This window comes from Phalaenopsis equestris, unplaced genomic scaffold, assembly GCF_001263595.1.
Source record: "Phalaenopsis equestris unplaced genomic scaffold, ASM126359v1 Scaffold000088, whole genome shotgun sequence".
Classification (NCBI taxonomy): Eukaryota; Viridiplantae; Streptophyta; class Magnoliopsida; order Asparagales; family Orchidaceae; genus Phalaenopsis; species Phalaenopsis equestris.
The window spans coordinates 903682-923988 of record NW_018164530.1 but is presented as its reverse complement, the minus strand read 5'-3'; the positions used below and the strand labels follow the sequence as shown (position 1 = coordinate 923988).

Sequence of the window (20307 nt, the reverse complement as noted above, 5' to 3'; positions counted from 1 at the left end):
TCCTCCGCTCGACACCAACGTTGAGACCTCCTGTCTTTCCTCTACTCGACGACATTTCCTCCCGCTCAAGACCGTGACACCTCTTCTCTCATCTCTTTAGGTAGGTAAAACTCGACGTGTCCATGATTTATAAAGTGAATACACCTTCCTAGCTTCCGTTCCCTTGCTTCCTCTTCTTCAACTGTTTGTTTCCTCTCCCTTCTTTGAATACCCGACTTCTCACTTCCTCTCTCACCTTTTTGGCTCTTCGATTCTTCTACCATTATAATTTTTCATGAAACTTCCACCTACTTCTCCCATCTTCCGCCACCAAGCCCTTCTCACCAACAACTCCTACATTAGAAGCTCCACCCTACCTCCATTCTTTATAGGCATACACTCATCATCCTCAACCACCATCTATGCTAGCACCTACCACCTCATTGTTGAATTCAACTTAGCTTCCACCAACAAATGACACATTAGACTTCCATCTTCCTATTGGTCTCTGGCGAAATAAAAGACAAAGTGTAGTTCATCCTATTCACTCCTATGTTTCATTTGATCAACTATTTGCTTCAATTTGTATACTTTATATTTCTCACATCTTCCAAAAACATATCAAGAAGTGATGCAACACTATTGACCTTCGCACCTATTCCATGAGTCGACATAAGTAATATGATGGAAATAACAGACAATGGATGTGAAAACACACAATGCTACTCTGAAATGCAACGCTCACATCAGAATATTCAAAAGTCATTCATTTTGTAAAGCAGATTGCCGCAAGTTTATAAAAACAACAAGTCTTTATCTCACTAAGTAGAGTCATCTACATAAATATTTTTTCTCCAATGTGTCTTATTGAGTGTCATATTTGCATTTAATTCTAATAAATTAGCATATTTTTTATACAATATTCCCAAGTCTTTTTAGTTCTACCTTTGTCTTTCTAAACAAAAGCTGAATCTAAAACATCTACTCTCCTAACTGGATAATCACTGGATAATCAGATGGTCAATGATTAATGTGACCAAACCTTTTAAGGTGACACTCTCTAATCTTGTCTGCCACTGGAGCTACACCAACCATTTCACGGATAGATTGTTTCGCATTTTGTCTCTAAGGGTCAAGCCAGTCATCCACCTAAGCATTCTAATCTCAGCAACACTTAATGTTGTTTTAGGCTTCTCTTTTAAAGGCCAACATTCTGGACCATACAGCACTGCGGGTCTCACTATCATCTAATAATTTTTTTTTGTCTTTGCAGTACTTTTCTATCACACAATAGGCGTGATGCCTTCCTCCACTTCAACCAAACAGCCTGAATTCTGCTAATAACATCCCCATCTATATAATAATCACTTTGAACAAGAGACCCGAGATAACCAAAAATGTTTACACCTTTTAATGATTTGATCACTCATAGTTACAACTCTGCCACAAAAGCTACTACTAAAATTACATTCAATTTATTTGGTTTTAGATCAACTCAAACGAAGGCCTTTAGACTCCAATGTAGACCTCCATTATTCAAGTTTTACCAAAACATTTTCTCTAGACCTCCATTATTCAAGTTTTACCAAAACATTTTCTCTAATCTTATCCACAAGGACATCATCAGCGGAAAGAATACACCAAGGTACATCCTTCTGTAAATCTCCAATAAGAACAGCCAAAACTAAAGCAAAATAATACAGGCTTAATGTCGATCCCTGATGTAATTAGATATGACTTATATTCAAGTCATTAAAGATATGTTTACTGAAATAGGAATTACTTAGTCAGTCCTCCTTTTGTTCGAACCCAAATAGCAGCTCTAGTAAACATATCTTTAATGACTTGAATATAAGTCATATTTAAATATCAAAATAATCTATAAAGAAAAGATGCATTGTTTGACACATTGCGATAAAAAATATGAAAACTTTCTATTAAAAAGGGTGTAGTTGTTGTTTCTTTCACAAAACAAGCTTTTTTGATGAATTTAAAAAAAAATGAAATGGCCTAAAAAGAACGTCCACATTAACAGGCACATAAATTGAGAAAAAGATAGAAAATCTTTCAATCACTCGAACCATAAATTAGAATGCATCAAAACATCCAAAATGATAGAAATGCTTATATAGGACACCTTAATTGTACACACACACACACACATCATATATCAATTAAATTTAAAACAAAATTATAATTAAAATCAATAAAATAATTATAATTTTAAATCAGATAATTATTTAAAAAAAAAAGAAGAAAGCTTTAATCTTCTAAATAAATTAAAGTTAAGAGATTTATATACAAACCCCATAATTATTTTGTATTTATAGCCTTAACACCTAAACTTCGATATTTACAAATATAAAACTTTTTTGTCATAAGCACATCAAAAAATAAACATAAAAAGTATGTTTCACTTTAGAAAAATTAATGTTATTGATATTTTTAATGAAACATTAAAGGTTTAAGAATTATTAAGTAAATATTTAAATTTAAGTTTTATATATACACACACACAAAAAAAAATTGTGAGATATGTATGTAAACTCCCCTTAAATTTAATATATAATTTAATAAACTAATTAATAGTATAAAAAAAGTAAAAAGGATCAAACCATTTAAAAAAAGGGCCCTGAAATACTATGAACTTTGTCCTCCTACCCAGTTATGTTGTTGAGGTTCGGTCGAGAGCTCTGCTAAAGCTTCCGATGGAGATTTCGGTCGCAATTGATTCTACCGCTCGAAGGAGAGGATCTCGCATTGTCGACTCTTGCTTCGTCGTCTGGGGTCTACATCTGTGTCGGCGTCGGCGTCGTCGTCTCTTGTCGTAGTTTCGTCTCTCGCGCTTTTTGCGTCTGCGCCCGACAGTTACGTTTTCGACGCTACTTTCTTCTGCTGCGACTACGCCCGACAACTCCTCTCTCTGCTGACTCTTTCTGTCAGCAACCTTATTGTAGCTTAACGCAGACGACTCTCCTTTCTCTGATGGTGCTTCTTTCTTCTTTGGTTGAGCCGGACAAAGTCTCATTTGCCCACGTGGTGGGTAACCCTCTGGTAGAGTCTGCGGTGGTATTCCTCTCAAGCTATAAGAAATGTCGCGATGGTACAGAAGATTGCCCTTTTGTTAAGAAGGAAAGCAGAAAATGTGGAAAAACAATAATTTTTTCCTCTGAATCAGAAATTTCTATCCTGACGAAAAAATTCAAGTTTGCTCTTATTGGAAAATTCCAGTGGGGACACCCTCTTATAGATGTTATCAGAAAAAGTGTTGATGATCTTAAGCTAGTAGGCAAGTGGAAAGTGAAACTCATGGATGGAAGACGTGTTGATCCAACTAACAGTGGTTGAAGACTACACTAAAATTTTCTCCAAGAAATATCTTAATATCGCAGATAAATCAATGAAATTACTTAAGTGATCTCCTGATTTTGACCCAAATAATGAAACTCCCACTGTACCGGTATGGTTTAGTTTACTTGGTCTCAAACTGCATTTTTTTCACCATCAGATTCTATACTCTATTGGGGTTATCCTTGGGGATCCTTTGAAGCTAGATCTGCCTACTTTCAATCTAACCAAACCCTCAGTAGCTAAAATACTTGTAGAAAGGGATATTACTTTACCTGATGTTACTGAAGTCTAACTGTGTACAACCCATAATGGTTATTGACAACAAATCGTCATGGAGTACAGACCCACATATTGTACCCACTATAAGATATTTGGTCATGCCCTTGATAAATGCCACAAGTTTCATCCAAATTGGAAATCTAACATTCAAGTGAATAAGGATGGGTCTAACCCACTGCTCTGGACATTTAGTTTCACCTGAGGAGGATACTACCAGACAAGAGGTGTCTGTTGCCCCTGAGGACCCCCCTGAGGAAGGACCCCCCATGACACTGTTGTTACTGTTACTACGAGTGATGTGATGCTAGCACCTTCAAACCCCATAGAAAATAATACTGATGGACTATTACCTACAAATGATAATGTTCAGACTGAGGATCAAGAAGGCCTCGTAGCTCCACTTCTTCAGGAAGTATCCAGTGTAAAGGCAACTCATACTTCACATATACTAAAACCTATTGTGGGTGCTACAACACACACGCACACACACACATATATATATATATATTTTCGAATGAGGAATGACAGGTCTATTCTAGGAGGAAGAAGAAAAATGGAGGCCGACTCCAGCTCGGAAACATATTAGATGATACATTGGTTACTACTGACAATGACAATCATCTTACCAGCTTATTAGCTTGCTCCTTCCCTAGAACTAGAGATAGAGACAAGACCAAATTGGGTCGCTCTCTAGCTACCTGATACTATGTATTTCGACACTGTTAGGCTTTTTATTGTTTCAATTTTTTCTAGTTTTGGAACCATTTGTGATTTTTGTGTGGGCAGGGTGTCATGCTTGGGCCCTCCGACACATTGTATATGTATTTTTCTTTCTATTTAATATATTAGTCTTTTTGGGCTTTCAATATATATATATATGTAGAGTGAAGAATAAAGAGGGAAAGAATGATTAGTTTAATCATCAGAATCTTTCCCTCTTTATTTTTCACTCTACCATAACGCGCTCTCCCATAGCTACTTCATCCACTCAACTTTTCCCTTTCACTCATTAGGTTGTCACTTGACTTACCTAGCCAAGACTTGAACCCTCCAACTGATGATGATCACTCATGGTCTAGCGTCGACCAAACTCCCAAAGCCCATATTTGACAAAATTTTTCGTAGACAACAAATAGCCTACAATTCCTCAACTCACTGTCAACTTTGTCTGCCCAATTCTCCCACATCATAAACCACCATCCACTCCAAACTCCTCAAAACTCTCTAGTCTCAAGTCCTGCTACTAAATAACCGCATCGGCGCTGACAACAACTCTTTCCTGGAATTAACTTTGGCTGTCAGCTTCCATCACTAGCAATGAAGATTTTTTATATCCTTTTATAGCTTTGGTAAAGACATCAACAACTAAAATCGCCGATACGCTTAACTTGCTTAAGCCTATTGTTACCTCTCTTTTAAACTCCCTCTCATTTTTCATCTTCCATTTATCTTCCCCTCCTCTGTGATTCCATCCATCTCCCTCATCATTTATATTTCTAAGTCTCTTTCTCACACTATCACCCTCTTGAACTCTTTCACCCTCTTTTGTTTTCTCTCTCTTCCTCTCTCTCATTCACTACTTTCCCTTACTCCTCGTCTTCTTTTTCAATTTCTAAGTAAATCATCACTGAAGAAAGAATCAACATTAAAGAAAAAAGAAAAAAAAACGGAGGAATAAATCTAAAAAGAAAGATATTTGAAAAAAAAAATGAAAGTGTTAAAAAAAAGATACAAAATACCAAAAAATAAAAAGTAGGTTTTAAAATTTTTTGTGTTTAACTTCTCTACAAAACTCTTCACTTCACCTTATTCTTGCCCTCTTATGCAAAGATAAAATACGCAACATTTAAACCTCTCTAAATTCCATATTACAGCGAATTTGGATTGAAGAGCAAAATTTTTGCATAGTTTTTCTAACATGGAGGATGAAATCATAGGTGGTGCTCGCAACACAACAGGTAAGCCTCAAACATATTTTTCTTAACATAGCAAGAAAATTTTGTGTGGGACACCGAACACCGTTCCTGTAAAATCCACCATAATACATTACAATCGCATAAAAATAATATTAGAAATTGTGAAACAAGAAAAATATCTTGTAAAATTTGCCACCAAGCCTATATATATATATATAAATATAATTTTTTTTTCGAAAAATCCCAAGGGCTGATATATTAAAGATAAAGATACAAATAGGTTTGTATGGGTGGGCCTAAACACCCAACCCACACGGTACAACACACACCAAAAAAATATAAAAGATGAGTATATATAGAAATAAAAAGAAACTCAAAAACCACCCGGGCACTGAAAAAGTGTGGGTCATCCCAATCTAGTCTTACCTCTGACTCTAATTCTCGGTGGTGATCCAGCTAGCAGATTGGTAAGGTGCGGACCATTACCCAGTAACTAAAGTATCATCCATAAGACTCCTGAGTTCTAGTAGATCTTCATTCTTCTTCTTCCTTCTGGAAGTGTAAACTTGTCATTCCTCCTCCGAAGAATCCGCCTGATGGGGTAGAGCTGAACCAGAAGAAACAGTAGTACCCACACACAATAGAGAAGAAACAGTAGTACCCACAATAGGTTCTACAATATGAGAAGTGTGAGTTGTCGCTACACCGGAAGAAGCTTGAAGAAGTGGAGCTGCGAGGTTCTCCTGATTATCAGTCTGAACACTATCATTTATAAGCAATAGTCCATCAGAATTGTTTTGTATGGAGTTTGTAGGTGCCCGCATCGCACCACTCGTAGTAACGGTAACAACAGTGTCAAGGGGGAGGGGGCTCCTCAGGTTCAACAGACACCTCCTGTCTGATAGTATCATCCTCAGGTGGAACTAAAATGTCCACAATAGTGTGGTTAAACCCATCCTTATTCACTTGAACCTTAGATTTCAAATTATGATGAAATTTGTGGCATTTAGCAAGGATATGACCAAACATCTTGTTCCATGAAAATTTGTTGTCAATAGCCATTATGGGTTGTGCCCAGCTAGACTTCAGTAACATCTGGTAAAGTAATATCCCTTTTCACAAGTATTCTGGCCACCGGGCGTCTAATTAGGTTGAAAGTGGGTAGATCTAGTTTCAAGGGATCTCCAAGGATGACCCTAATAGACTAGAGAACCTGATGGTGAAAAAAATGCAGTTTGAGACCAGTAAACAAAAGCATATCGGTACAGTGGAAGTTTCATGATTTGGGTCGAAATTAGGAGACCACTTGAGTAACTTCATTGATTTGTCTTCGATATTAAGATATTTTTTGGAGAAAATTCTGGTGTAGTCTTCAGCCACTGCTAGTTGGATCAACACATGTCTCCTATCCATGAGTCCCACATTCCACTTATTTACTAGCTTAAGATCATCAACAATCTTTCTGATAACCTCCATAGGAGGATGTTCCCACTGAAATTTTATAATAAGAGCAGACTTGAATTTTTCCGTCAAAGTAGAAATTTCTGTTTCAGAGAAAAAGATTGCATCTTTTCGGTCTTTCCTGCTTCCCTTTTTTAATAAAAGGATAATCATTTGTACCCTCACGAGTCCTTATAACTTGAGGGGAATCCCACTGCAGACTCTACCTGAGGGTTACCCACCACGAGAGCAAAGGAGACTTTGTTCGGCTCAACCAAACAAGAAAGAGGCGCCATCAGAGCAAGGAGATCTGTCGGAGTTAACCTACAACAAAGTTGTTGCTGCAGGAACAGTGAGAAGCTTCATGAGCAGAAAACGCGAAGCTTCGAGACTCGTCGAGCAGAAAACGCGAAGCTTCGAGACTCGTCGAGCAGAAGAACCCCGAGCTAGGGACGCCGAGCAGACTCGTCGAGCAGGAAGACGAACGCCGAGCGGCAGAATGCCGACGAGGCGGGCGCGAGCCGGCGAAGCAGAAAGGTTGAGTGACAGAATCAATGACAATCGCCATTCGAAACCCTAGCAGAGAAGTCATCCCTCATTCTAAAAAGATCTTTCATTCTAAAAAGATCTTTTTAACAAAACATATATATATATATATATATATTGAAAAAAACCAAGGGCTAATAATTTAAACAGGAAAGATACAAATAAATTGTAGGAGCGAGCTTAAAAGAAGACACAACCCACACGATACAACACACACAAAATCCAAAAAAAACAGAGAAGATACAAATAAGATCAAAAAAACAAAAAACTACCAACGTGCGCAAAAAACTAGGGACGACTCAGTTTAGTCCAGCCTCTGCCTCGAGTTCTCGGAAGCAAGCCGGCTAACAAATGGATAAGGTGTGTACCATTATCCGAAGTAACCAAAGTATTATCCATCAGATTCCTTAGCTCAAGTAGGTTTTCATGCTTTTTCTTCCTTCTGGATGTGTAAACTTGTCATTCCTCATCCGAGGATTGACTCATCTGATCAGTGGATGGCTGGACAGGTGTAGGTTGTTGCCATCATGAACCTCATGTGCCTATGTAACATTAAAATCTTGCTCGACCTGATGAGGCGGTAGAAAAGTAGTAGCAAGATTGTCACTAGTAACATCAGTAATAGGTTCTAGGGCTGGTGAAGTTTGTAATGACGCCCGAGTACCATGCTCCAAACCAACGGTTGGAGTAGAGTGTTCAAGAGTAGGAGCATCCATGGGTAGAACGGCTTGGGTATGATGTTCTTGTTCTTTATCTGAGACAACCAAGAACCAAGGTTTGAATAGGAGGATCATCAGAAATTTTCCCATCCGGAAAAGCGTCGGGCAGATGAGCAGAGATATGTACAGTGTTGGAAAGCGGGTCAGGTTGCACCTCCTCAACAGAGATAATAGGTGGCAAGACGTTCACCCCTAATTCAGCATGAATAGATTTTTGAGCAGGTTGTTGAACTTTAGCAATATCCGCCTTAAGTGAGGATGCAAACAATAGCAAGTAGTAGAGCTATGACCAAACATGTTACAATAAAAGTAATATGAAGGGTGTGATTCTATTTCAACCTTTTATCAAAAACCAATATGATTGGATCTAATTCATACATCATCCAGAGCTAGTTGGGTGATATCTATCTCAACTAACACACAATCCACAGAAGGTCTAGTGACAGCAAACGTAGGACTATCAACTTTAAAAGACTTATCTTAAGCAGTTGCTTAGGAGAAAAGAAATTCAAAGTTGAATAGGTGTAGTTTTAACCCTGAAAACTTTATCCAAACAGGAATAATAGGGGACTTCACTTTTGGATCAAAGTCGACAGTCTACTTTAGGATTTTCATAAAACAGTTGTCAATATTGATTACCTTTCGAGAAAAAATATGTGTAATCTGCATCGTGAGATAACTAAATAAATATATGTCGGTCGTCAAGTAAGCCAATATTTCAACTACCCGATAGTTTCATAGCATCAAAATTTTTCCAAATGAGTACTTGTTTCAATCTCAGAGAGAAACAAAGCAGGTTTCCCATTTTTTTCCAACCTTTTTAATGAAAGTGTAATCACCACCACCTTCAAGGGCCTCGTGAAAGGATTGTGGAATAATGCAAGGCTTACCGATACCAAAACCAGACTCTGAACCTGAAATACAGGCACGAGTAGGATTAGGATTGTCGTCGGCAAGGGCAGTGACATAGAAACGGAGCGTCGAAGACTGACTCACTGATCAATATGTTGGTCAACAGATTATCGGGCATGTGTAAGTTGATGAATCCCTTGCGCTTGACTAACACTAACGACTTGCTAATTTAGATGAGGTGGTAGAACTGCAGTAGAAAGATTGTCAGGATTGCCACCCGTTGTAACCACATTAGGTTCTAGTGTATGTAAAGTATGAATTGTCGCCTCTACACCGGATATTTCCTGAAGATGAGAAGCTACAAGGCCCTCTTGATTATCGGTCCGAACATTTTCCTTTAAAGGTAAGGATCCTTCAGTATTATTTTCAATAATGTTTGAAGGTGTAGATTGCCCAGCAGAGCCATCCGACAACACATCAATCGCAGATATAGAAACACTATTATCAGGTGGGTCCCCGGGGGCAATTAAATCAGTCACCAACTCCTGTTTTGTGGTAATTTCCTCCACAACTGAGGTCGATGTGTCCAAAACAGTGGGGTTAGATCCATCCCTATTCACTTGAGCTGTAAATTTCAAGTTAGGATGGAGCCTGTGACATTTGTCAAGGGTATGCCTAAACATCTTACAGTCGGTATAATAGAAAAGTCTATGCTCCATGACAATTTGTTGTCAATATCCATTAGGTGTTGTGCTCAGCCAGTCTTCTGAAATATCAGGTAAAGTGATATCCCGTTCCACAAGTATTATGACAATAAAAGACCTGGTTAGATTGAAGGTGGGTAGATCAAGCTTCATAGGATCCCCAAATATGACCCCCATTACGGTAAAGATTCTGATGATTAAAAAAATATAGTTTGAGACCAGGTAAACTAAATCATACTAGTACAGTGGGAGGTTTAAGGTTTGGATCAAAATCGGGAGTCTACTTGAGTAACTTCATTGACTTTCCTACAATGTTAAGATATTTTTTAGAGAAAACCAGAGCGTACACTTCAGGCATGGTTAACTGAATCAACACGTCTCCCATCAAAGAGACTCACTTTCCACTTGTCTACTAGTTTAAGATTATCAAAACTCTTTCTGATAGCATCCATAGATGGGTGCCCCCACTGAAATTTTCTAATAAGGGCGAATTTGAATTTCTCAGTCAATGTTTAAATTTCTAAATCAGAGAAAAAGTGTGTTGTTCTCTCACATTTCCTACTTTTCTTAACAAAAGGGCAATCGTCTGTACCATCACGACATTCCTTATAGCTTGGGGGAAAGACAACAGCCGACTCCACCGAATGATTGCCCACCACGTAGGCGAATGAGGCTTTGTCAGGTTCAACCGAAGGAGGAAGGAGCGCACCCAAAAATCAAGGAGAAAGTCCACCTGCAATGACGCCCCGTATGCGCAGTAGGTGAACGAGTCAGAAAATGCTAGCCGAAAGACGCTCGGCGTCGAAACAGACGAACGATACGACAGAAGACATGAGCCGGCCGAAGATGTGAAGATGCGAGCGCAGAAGCTCAGCGTCGAAACAGAGCGGGCCGATAGAAGGCGCAAAGAACATGCGAAATAGATGAAGCTGAGGATTGATGAGATACGAGCCCTTTTCCTTCGATCGCTTCTGAATCATACGCATGAACAGAGTTTTAGAAGGTCAAAATGAAGTATTTGTAAGCACTTTAAAACATAAATGCAAATAACAAAATTCACAACACAATCTAAAAATTTTCAAATCATGCATTCATCACAACATGTTTGACAAACTCAAATGCATACTCTCGTAAAGCAAGCAAATACACCACTCAAGTTCACCAACTGCACTGAAAAATGTGCAAAAGCGTCAACAATTGTGGAAGCTTATCAACAAATGTGCAAGCGCTGCATGTAAATGCACAAGTATATCATACAAGTGCATCTAAAATTATGCAAATGTCTCACTCAATGCATTGAAATTATGCGAGTGCATAAAAAGTCATACATGCTTTCTAAAGACAAAAAACTGTCTAAATCAATAAGTTCACATGCGGAACTCGTAATTAATGATAAATCGATGTTTAAAGCATTTGAAACCTGCATGTGAAACAAGGATGATCTAGATTGCCAATTTCAATTTCAACTTCCCTCTCGGGCATAGCTTTCCCCCTAGAATTGATGTTAAAAGTGATGGGTTGGTAGAAATTCGATTACAGTTCAACATCTAAACCTCAGGTGAAGTTCTATTCTTTTTTTCACTGTTAATGCATTGTATTTTAGCGGTAAAAATACTCTTCCACAAATCTCGCTTAACAATCTTTCTGAGAAAAGAAATTGATATCACTACCAAGAATAGCAGCCTCATACCGATACCAGAGGAAAAGCCCAAATCACAACAGGAATAGAAATATTATTATTGAAATTTAAAAGGTTACAACGACGATGCTGCAAAACAGAAAATAAACGAATAACGACACAAAATACACACTAAGGAAACAGCGAAGGGGTGAACAGCTGCTGGACAGCCGGCGGAACAGGGGTTCGAGGCATCAGCCACAGCAGGAGGGTGGCTGAAATGCAGAATCACAAGATCAGGAAGATGTGGGAGATGCAGGTGGTCAGCTGGATTGCTGGACAGCGGCGGTTGACGGCAAGCAGGGCGGATAGAGGTGGAAGTCGGAGAGGATAATCACCTCCGGAGGAAAGGGATAAAGATGGAGCACCACCCTATATGTCAAATACAGCCCCGACAGAAAAACAGGACGCCAACGGCTGTCCTCACAAACTGAAATCAGAAATCAATTAACTACCTAACCTAGGCAAGCAAACACATTTATAATTGTACTAGATAAAAGAGGCAAGACTTGGAGAAGAAAAGAACTTTGAAGGTAAGGGATGTAAACTAAAAAGGAGTTTCCTTGTGGCAAGGACGAATAGGAAGAGAAGGGAAGTAGGGGGCGAGATTGGCAAATCCAGGGCCTTGGTCACAGGATCGGGAAAGAAATCTCGCTCTGATGATCGTGAGCAGGGGCAGGTCCAAACAGCCCCTGTCCAGGCCAGTCCAGCCGGCCTAAATGCTGGTCGGTTCAGCCGCAGCGGGAAAAAGAAGCCCCGCATCAGTAGCGGGAAGGGGAAGCCCTGCGTCACATACGTTTTCTCTAATCAACAGATCAACATTTGGTTTCTAAATTTAAGAAGACTGCAGACAAAAAGCACCTAAAAATTACCAGATGAAATTATAATTATAATATGTATAATTTCAGTTTTATCAAAACATAACCGAACACAGAAACTAAGGAAATTTTTTATAAAGAGTACGTACCAACCTAATTGACTAACACGATTATCATGAATTTTGTGACAATTAAGAGGATTTAATTTAATCTTTAAATATATCAAACAAATAAATCTTGTAAACTCACCAATTGAAAAGGGACCATAAGATCAGCTTCAGCAGTTAACTGACGAGGAGGTAAACGCATCAGTTGACGGCTCTCCTCAAGAAAACACTGAACATTAATAAGAAAGAGGTAAAATAAATTGCTAGAGCTATTAGAGTAGGAATCACTTCAGAACTAATAAAAATTAGGCTTCAGAACCACGCAGCCTGTTGAATCAATTCATAGGAACATATAAAGTATGAGGTAAACACACAACAAAGAAATTTAGTAGGTGGTCTCAAATGAAAATAAGGTAATGGTAGAAAATATATACAAGACAAAATGTTTTTTATTCAAGGCCAAGCCTTGCTAAGATCATTTTCAGCAAAGGCAACTCTAGGGGTTGAAACTTGCACTGTGATAATCTAAACAAGAATATCAACAACCAAATTCTTGCGGCACAACCAATAATACAAATAGTACCAAGCTACCTAATATAACAATGATCCATACCTGGAAGAAATCACCTTTAGCTAAAAGAAAATAATCTTTCAGGGCTTTAAGGTGGCCATTCAAGTCTGCCCGAATCACTACAAGCTGAAATCAAAAGGACAAAAATTATAAAGACACTAAGAAGTATTACCCTAAGAAAAGCTCCATTAAAAAAAAAGTCAAGATTGAAGCATGCACCTGCCATAAATGGTTTGCAGCAACAGTACAGATTGAATTTACAGCAGATTCAAAAGATCTTTTATGGAACTCAGATGATTGCTGTATTCAATGAAAACCAATAGAGATAAATTGGTCAAGATGTATGATAGGTGGCAAATATTAGAAAGGTTTAAATGATTTTTTTTTACATTTTTTTCCCAGCTAATCCCCAATTTTTGGAATGGAAGCTGGTTCTGGTTTAAATATTTCAAAGCCTTTGGAAAGAAAGCAAAACAAATCGTACCAGTTCTATTATTTATTGAAAAAATACAAGGCATAGCCATCGCTTTGATCGGAAAAATCTCTAAGAAACAATAAAAACAATCTACTCCTCAAATCCAGAATATTATGAGAAATGCAAAGTGTTTTATTTTTAATTTTCTAGAATGAAAAAGAGCACTTAAGTTCGCATCAAAAGGCTAAATTTAAATTGTATTTAGAAAGTTATAAGAACTCTTCAGTCATTCATAAGCCTGCCAATTGGAGAAGGAAACAGAAGTTTATTCAACGTATCAATGCCGGTGATGATCTTCTAATAGATCACCATAAGATATCAGAGTCTTTCACAGAGTCATTAGAGATATTCTCAATTACTAAGTCGATGTATTTAAGTCTTGACTTAACAACTTCTTTCCTTCTTCGTATTCACTTGTACTTAGCCCTACTTATCTCCTCCTCCTTTTATTGGCTAAGTTAACGCTGCAGTTTTATTAATGGAAGCAAATAAATCTCTTGGGCCAAAAAGACTTTCAATTGAGATCTTCCAAAGTCATGTGCAATGTCATTTCTCCATACCTTATGCTAATTTTCAAGATAACTTCCATGCTGATGCCTCTATATTTAGACTAGTGACTAGGCTTGGCTCTCATCTGACTTTTCTCTAAGACAGGTAAGTATGATTCTGCTGCCGAAACTAATTCAAAATAATGGAAACGAAAGCAAACTTTATTAAGCAAATGAATTAGAGCTACAAACACGACTCAAAATGAAAATAAACACAACAACACCAACCTCCAATTAGGGTTTGAAGAGAAGATCCGTGAGCAGTGGTGGCGTCAGCGAGGTGGTTGAGAGTAATTGTGGTAGGGAGCGGTGAATAGGCGTTGGAAGGTAGGGATGGTGGTGGACGGTGGCTAGGAGTGGGGGAGAAAGGGATAGGTTGGTTGGCGGTAGGATTGGGAGAGGCTGGAGAAGTTGTTGTTCAGTGTAAGGGATTAGGAAGGGTTCCCGGCTGTACGGTGAGGCTGGAGACGAAGGACGACAAGTATGGCCACAAGGAAGGAGGCGATAGGGTACTGGTTGGCGGCTGGATGGGCTGGGCAGCAAGTACTGGGCGGTAGGCCAACAAGGAGGAGTATGGGTGGTCGACGGTTAAGGGGAGATAAGGGAGAAATTGGAAAGGATACAACACCATCTTGGAGCAGGATACTGTCGAAGCACTACCCGTTGTCGAATACAACCCTAACAAAGAAGAGACTCCACACATTATTTGAAAACAACAATCAAAACATAACCTAACCCTAATTCAAGAAATAAGCATTAAAATAGACTCCCATCAGGTGGAAAACAAAAAAGGAAAGGAGAATAGATAGAAAAGGAAGGGAGGAAGAGGGTTGGCAGCATTGTCGCCCCTTCTAAGTGTCGCTCAGTCTTGTAGAAACCGGGACTAGACTCCCCAGACCAGATTCGTCCGGTCCTTCAGACAGCCGGTTCAACCGGCAAACCTTAGCCCCGCGTCAGATTCTACAAAAGATTGAAGGCCTATAAGTCTATTAAATGGTGTTTTAAAAATATTTAATAGATTTCTTGCTAAAATGCTAATTCCCTTAATCTCAAGTTGGTGGCTATCACTAAATTGCTTTCATTACTAGAAGGAATACTCTTGGTTGTATTTTTGTAGCTCATGAAAGTGTTCATAGCATCCAAATCAAAAAGCTTTACAATTTTATTTTCAAGACTTTAAAAGGGCATTTGATAGTTGCAATTGAAATTTCATCTTTAGTTGACTAAAGAGAAGATACTTTCCACATTCTATTCATCAGAGTTGACATATTATCTCAAATGCAAGTTCTCAAGGAACAGTTAATGGTGAAGTGGAAAAGCAGTTTAAACGTTACAAAGCCTAAGACAAGAGGATCCTCACTCTCTTCTTCTTTTCATTATTGTTGTGGATGCCTCAAAGAAAGTGTTTAAATCAACAACTCTTGAGGATGGGATGATGGTTGGGAAAGAATCTAAGATGTAGATGACACATTAATTTTTGGTGGGACGACAACCTTGTAGGTGCTTGCTCTCTATTACTTACTCTTGCTTTAGAATGTCATACCAGCCTCAAGATTATATTCTCAAAATTTTCTATGATTTACTAGGGTCTAAGGATATAGGGCTGATATTGGTTAATTAGAAGGGTCGTTCTTGTGAGAAGCATCCTACTAAATATCTTACTATTCCTCTTAGTGCCAAAAAATTTCAAAAAGATTGGTGGATCCTTGTTACCAATAAACTGTTGGGATGGAAAACTGGGATTGATCGATTCACAACCAAACCACACTCGGAAAAATATCATCGATTCTAGAGATCTGGAACAAAATTCGAACAAAAACGCATAACAAAGAAATCAATAAAAAAAACATAGTAAATATACATGGAAAAACCCGAGAACAAGAAAAAAATCATGGAGCCACACCACATCACTCCTCACCAAAAATTTCCCTATGAAAATCAAGAGAAATGCATAGAATTACACCACTCAGATCAACTCTCTACTGCTCGCTTACCCCCCCCCCCCCCCCCACAATGATGCTCTTCTTCTCTTGATCACACAAAAGAAATCACTGAAATCCTCCCCGCACTTCACCGCTCCTTGCAAAAGCACCTTCGAGAAAATCCACCGCACGACAGTTCCACAGGAGTTCTAAATGTCAAAACATCAAAACAAAAAAGCTAGGGCTTAAATCCAAATTAAAGAAGAAACTACCCCTCAACACTACTCAACGCAAGTATTCCACGTTGTTTGTTTCGAAGCCTGGAAGAAATGAACCGTGGCGCGAGTGTGCCAGCCCTTTGGACTCAAACGCAGGTGTGCCTCTGTGGCGCACATGATGTGGCACAGGTGTGCCCCCTGCTACTTGGCGCTAGACTTCTCCATGCAATATGTCTCCACACTCAACAAACTCCCACTTGGAGATTGATTGCACCCAATTCCTCGTCCAGATCTGCACCTCCATTTTTACTATCTTCATAGTCTTGTACCACGGTGTTGCTCACCTCTGGTCTTAACCTTCTTGGACTCCAACTGAAGCCAAGCATAACTTTAATTTCTCGATAGTCATCACCTTAGTCAATATGTCTGCAGAATTTTGAATTGTATATATCTTCTCTAAGAATAATTATCTATCTTGTAGAAGAGTGAATAAAATGATACCTCAACTAAATATGTTTTATCCTGACATGAAAATAGCATTCTTAGCAAGATAAATAACACTTATGCTGTCCCTATGAAGATTTTATATCCCCTGTTCCTTGCCCAATTATGTCATGAAGTTTTGTAGTCAAATCAACACCTTGTTAGCCTCAGTGATAGCAATGTATTTGTATTTCCTGCTCCTTGCCCAATAATATCATAAAGCTTTGTAGTCAAATCATCTCCTTGCTAGTTTCAGAGATAGCAATGTATTCATATTCCGTAATTGAAAATGTAACAATCTTCTGCAATCTGGAAACCCATCTTACTGTTGTGTTCCCCAAAATAAAGACATACTCTGTTGTACTTGTTTTACCATACAAATCTCCTCCAGAATTTGAATATGCAAATCCTTGTATATTGATCATTGCACTTCCAAAGAAATGTGTCATATCGATTGTTCCCCTCAAGTACATGAGAATCCACTTTGCCGTCTTTCAATGATGCTTGCCTCTTAGCACAATTTTGACAGCTGCATCTTCAAAGGAGAAAAAGTTTCAATGTAGTCCACTGCTTTCTTCTGTTGAAATTCATTCACAAAAAGTCATATTTTGTAGTGTTTGTTGCCATCTAACTACTCTTTTTGCCTATAGACCCACTTGTTGTGTGATGCTCTTTTGTCATTTGGTATTTCCACCAAATCCCATGTTTGATTTTACCTTAGTGGTTGGATCTCATCATTCATCGCGAGCTCTCACTCTTTAGAATCTTCAACTTAAGCGACCTCTTCATAGCACTTTAGTTCACCACTATTTGTTAACAACAAATAGTATAAATAAGGAAAATGCATGCATACCGGTTGTGTCACTCTATCGGACCTCCTCACTTCAGTAGAAGTCAGGTGACTGAGGAACTTCTTGTGCTTAATCTAATTGAGCACTTCTCTTCTCCATCCTCCTGATCAACAGTATCTTTTATCTCAACATATTTGAACTCATCAGAAGTAACTGACAGACAATCTGGGATTCTACTCATGCACTTATACATTTATATTTCATTGAATGTTGACATCTTTGCTCCTGATAAACTTTTGATTATGATAGTCCATGAATTTGGTATGAATTTGTACCCAAATTCATATGAGTTATACCGAACGAAAGTGCACTTAACAAATTTTGAATCAAATTTACTAAATATCTTAGTGTTCCTTTTAATGATAAAAGATATTTAGAAAAGTTGGTGGATCTTTGTTACCAATAAACTATTGAGTTAAAAACAAGGATTAATCAATTCACAACCAAACCACAACGCAGAAAATCTCACTAGTTTCAGAGATCTAGAACAAAATTCAAACTGAAGCGCACAACAAAGAAATCTAAGAAAAACACACTAAAATTTAATGTGAAAACCCCAAGAACATGAAAAAACATGGAGTTGCACCGCACCGAAAATTCTACTACTAAAAATATGAGAAATGTACAAAATTACACCACTCAGATAAACTCTCTACTTTTAGAATTTACAACCTCAGGATGCTCCTCTCTTGATCGCACTAGAGAAAGCATCGAAATTCTCCTTCTTGGCACTTTAACGCTCCACGCAAAAGCATCTTTGAGAAAATCCACCGCACGAAACTTCCACAAGAGTGTCGAATGCAAAGCCAACATCAAATGCAAAAAAAAAATAACTTAAATTTGAATTGGAGAAGAAATTGCCTCTGGAGCTACCACACTACTCCTCGACGTATTCCATACTATCTGCTCTGGAGCCTGGAAGAAATGAACTGTGGAGTGGGGGTGTCGTATTTGACGCTGGGGCGCTGCCTCTATTTGGACCGAGGCATGGGTGAGCCTGTGTGGCGTAGGTGCGCCACTTGCTAATTGGTGTTGGGATGCTCTATAGTGGCACCGGACTTCTCCATGCAATTTGTCTCCATGCTCAATATAAACTTTGCTTTAAACTTTTAAATTGAAAAATTATTTATCAAAAGGTGATCAGCTCACTCTTATCGATTATGTGCCTCTATTTCACACTCTTTTAGGATCCTGATTGGATCATTAATAAAACTAATTGTATTTGGAAAAATTTATTTAGTATGGGAATTTGTGAGCACAGAAGCTTAAATTTAGTATCTTTAGACCTGAGGATCTTGGGGATATTGAGATTGAGAATCTTAGACTTGCAGATATTGCTTTGCTAGAAAAATTAACTTAAATTTCTGTCAATCGTTAATTATTTGCTTATAAGAGAATCTTAGACTTACAGACATCGCTATGCTAGATAAGTGAGCTTAAATTACTTTCTCTTCTGTAGTTGCTCGTTTGCTGGTAAGATCAATCGAGAGAAGCATTACATACCATCTAATTTTTGGTTTAACAAGTACTTCAATTGCTCTAAAATCTCATTACAGAAGTTAGATATGCAACTAAGCCTTTATAATCAGTTTCAAGTAGGATGATAATTAAGGAACAAAATTTAACTTCTGGATAGATAAATTGGTGGATAATGTGCGTCTTGCAATTAATTCCATTAACTATTTGCATTTTCCAAAAAAGTAACTATATAAGCTTCTACTTTCTTGAAGGTCATGCCAGGTTTGTTAACTAGAACCATAGAAGTATTTTACATTCTCTGAATTTTTTTTCTTTTAATGATCTCATTAAAAATTTTTGTATCAACCGGCAGGGAACTCACTCTGGCATATATCTAATGATAAAAATCTCTCAGTGAAACACTTCTGTCATTTCTTTCTTTTGCAGGGCAAAGAAAGTGTAATTCTAGACAGATTTGGAATACACTCCTTTGTCATCTCAAATTTTCAATCTTGTATGGAATTCCTTTCGGAGGAGAAAACCTTGTACAGCTCTCCACAATCTTGACTTTGATCACTCCACAGACTTGTTCTATGCGCAAAGCTTGCCCAAACGATGATTTTCATAGTTTCTTCAATTGTTGGAGAATTAGAAAGATTTGGAAAAGGCAATATAAATTATTTGACTTGTTTGGGATTAATTTTGTTTTTAAGAATATGCTTGTATGGTATGCTTTTCATTTGTTTTTATTTTTTATTTTTAAATACAAATCAACTTATTTTTTAAAACACTAAACACAAATAAAATTTATTTTGAGTGTTTTAAAAAACATTGATTTATTTGTTTCAAATCAAAACATAAAAAAAAACAAAACAAAAGCTCAAAATAGAAAACAAAAATAAAAAGTGATACCAAACATCCCTCACATTCACGGAAAAAAAGCAGTCAAGGGCATCATGAATAACTTTTAATACCAATAAAGGGTAGGTAAATGGTGCACGAGAAACAATAACGAAATTTGGACATTTGTAAGATACAAATAAAAGGGGGAAAACCTGAACAAATGCGTTTGGAGAGTGCTAAGAGGATGGCAGCAATTGTTGGGGGAAAATGGCAAACAAACCACAGTCCAGCGGCACGGTAGATGGGATATGAGCATCAGGAAGGATCCATCACCCATTACCGATCAAGCTACAGACACACCAATTGAAGAGAAGAAGGCAACAGCACTCCTACAAGGGAGAAAACTAGAGAAAATAATCTCCAATTTTATAAATCAAGCAAAAAATGTCCTACAGGTTTCACCATAATATATTTATACTAAGCAAACAAAATAACCCTAATTCAACTTCCTATGATTCTCGCTCGGCCGTATGGGCCACAGAATTTGTG

General features: G+C 37.9%; 1 protein-coding gene across 2 annotated transcripts in view; it reads right to left on the bottom strand.

The window, feature by feature from the left end:
• The window catches only part of LOC110019969 (gamma-tubulin complex component 4), an 85635-nt gene that overhangs the window by 9888 nt on the left and 55440 nt on the right, over positions 1 to 20307 (bottom strand). For both annotated transcript variants that reach the window (XM_020717885.1, XM_020717884.1), the window contains exons 7-9: positions 13180 to 13260; positions 13003 to 13086; positions 12532 to 12618 (exon numbers count right to left, since the gene is read on the bottom strand). In XM_020717885.1, coding sequence (XP_020573544.1) covers positions 12532 to 12618; positions 13003 to 13086; positions 13180 to 13260 — 252 coding nt within the window. The remainder of the gene's footprint in view (positions 1 to 12531; positions 12619 to 13002; positions 13087 to 13179; positions 13261 to 20307) is intronic.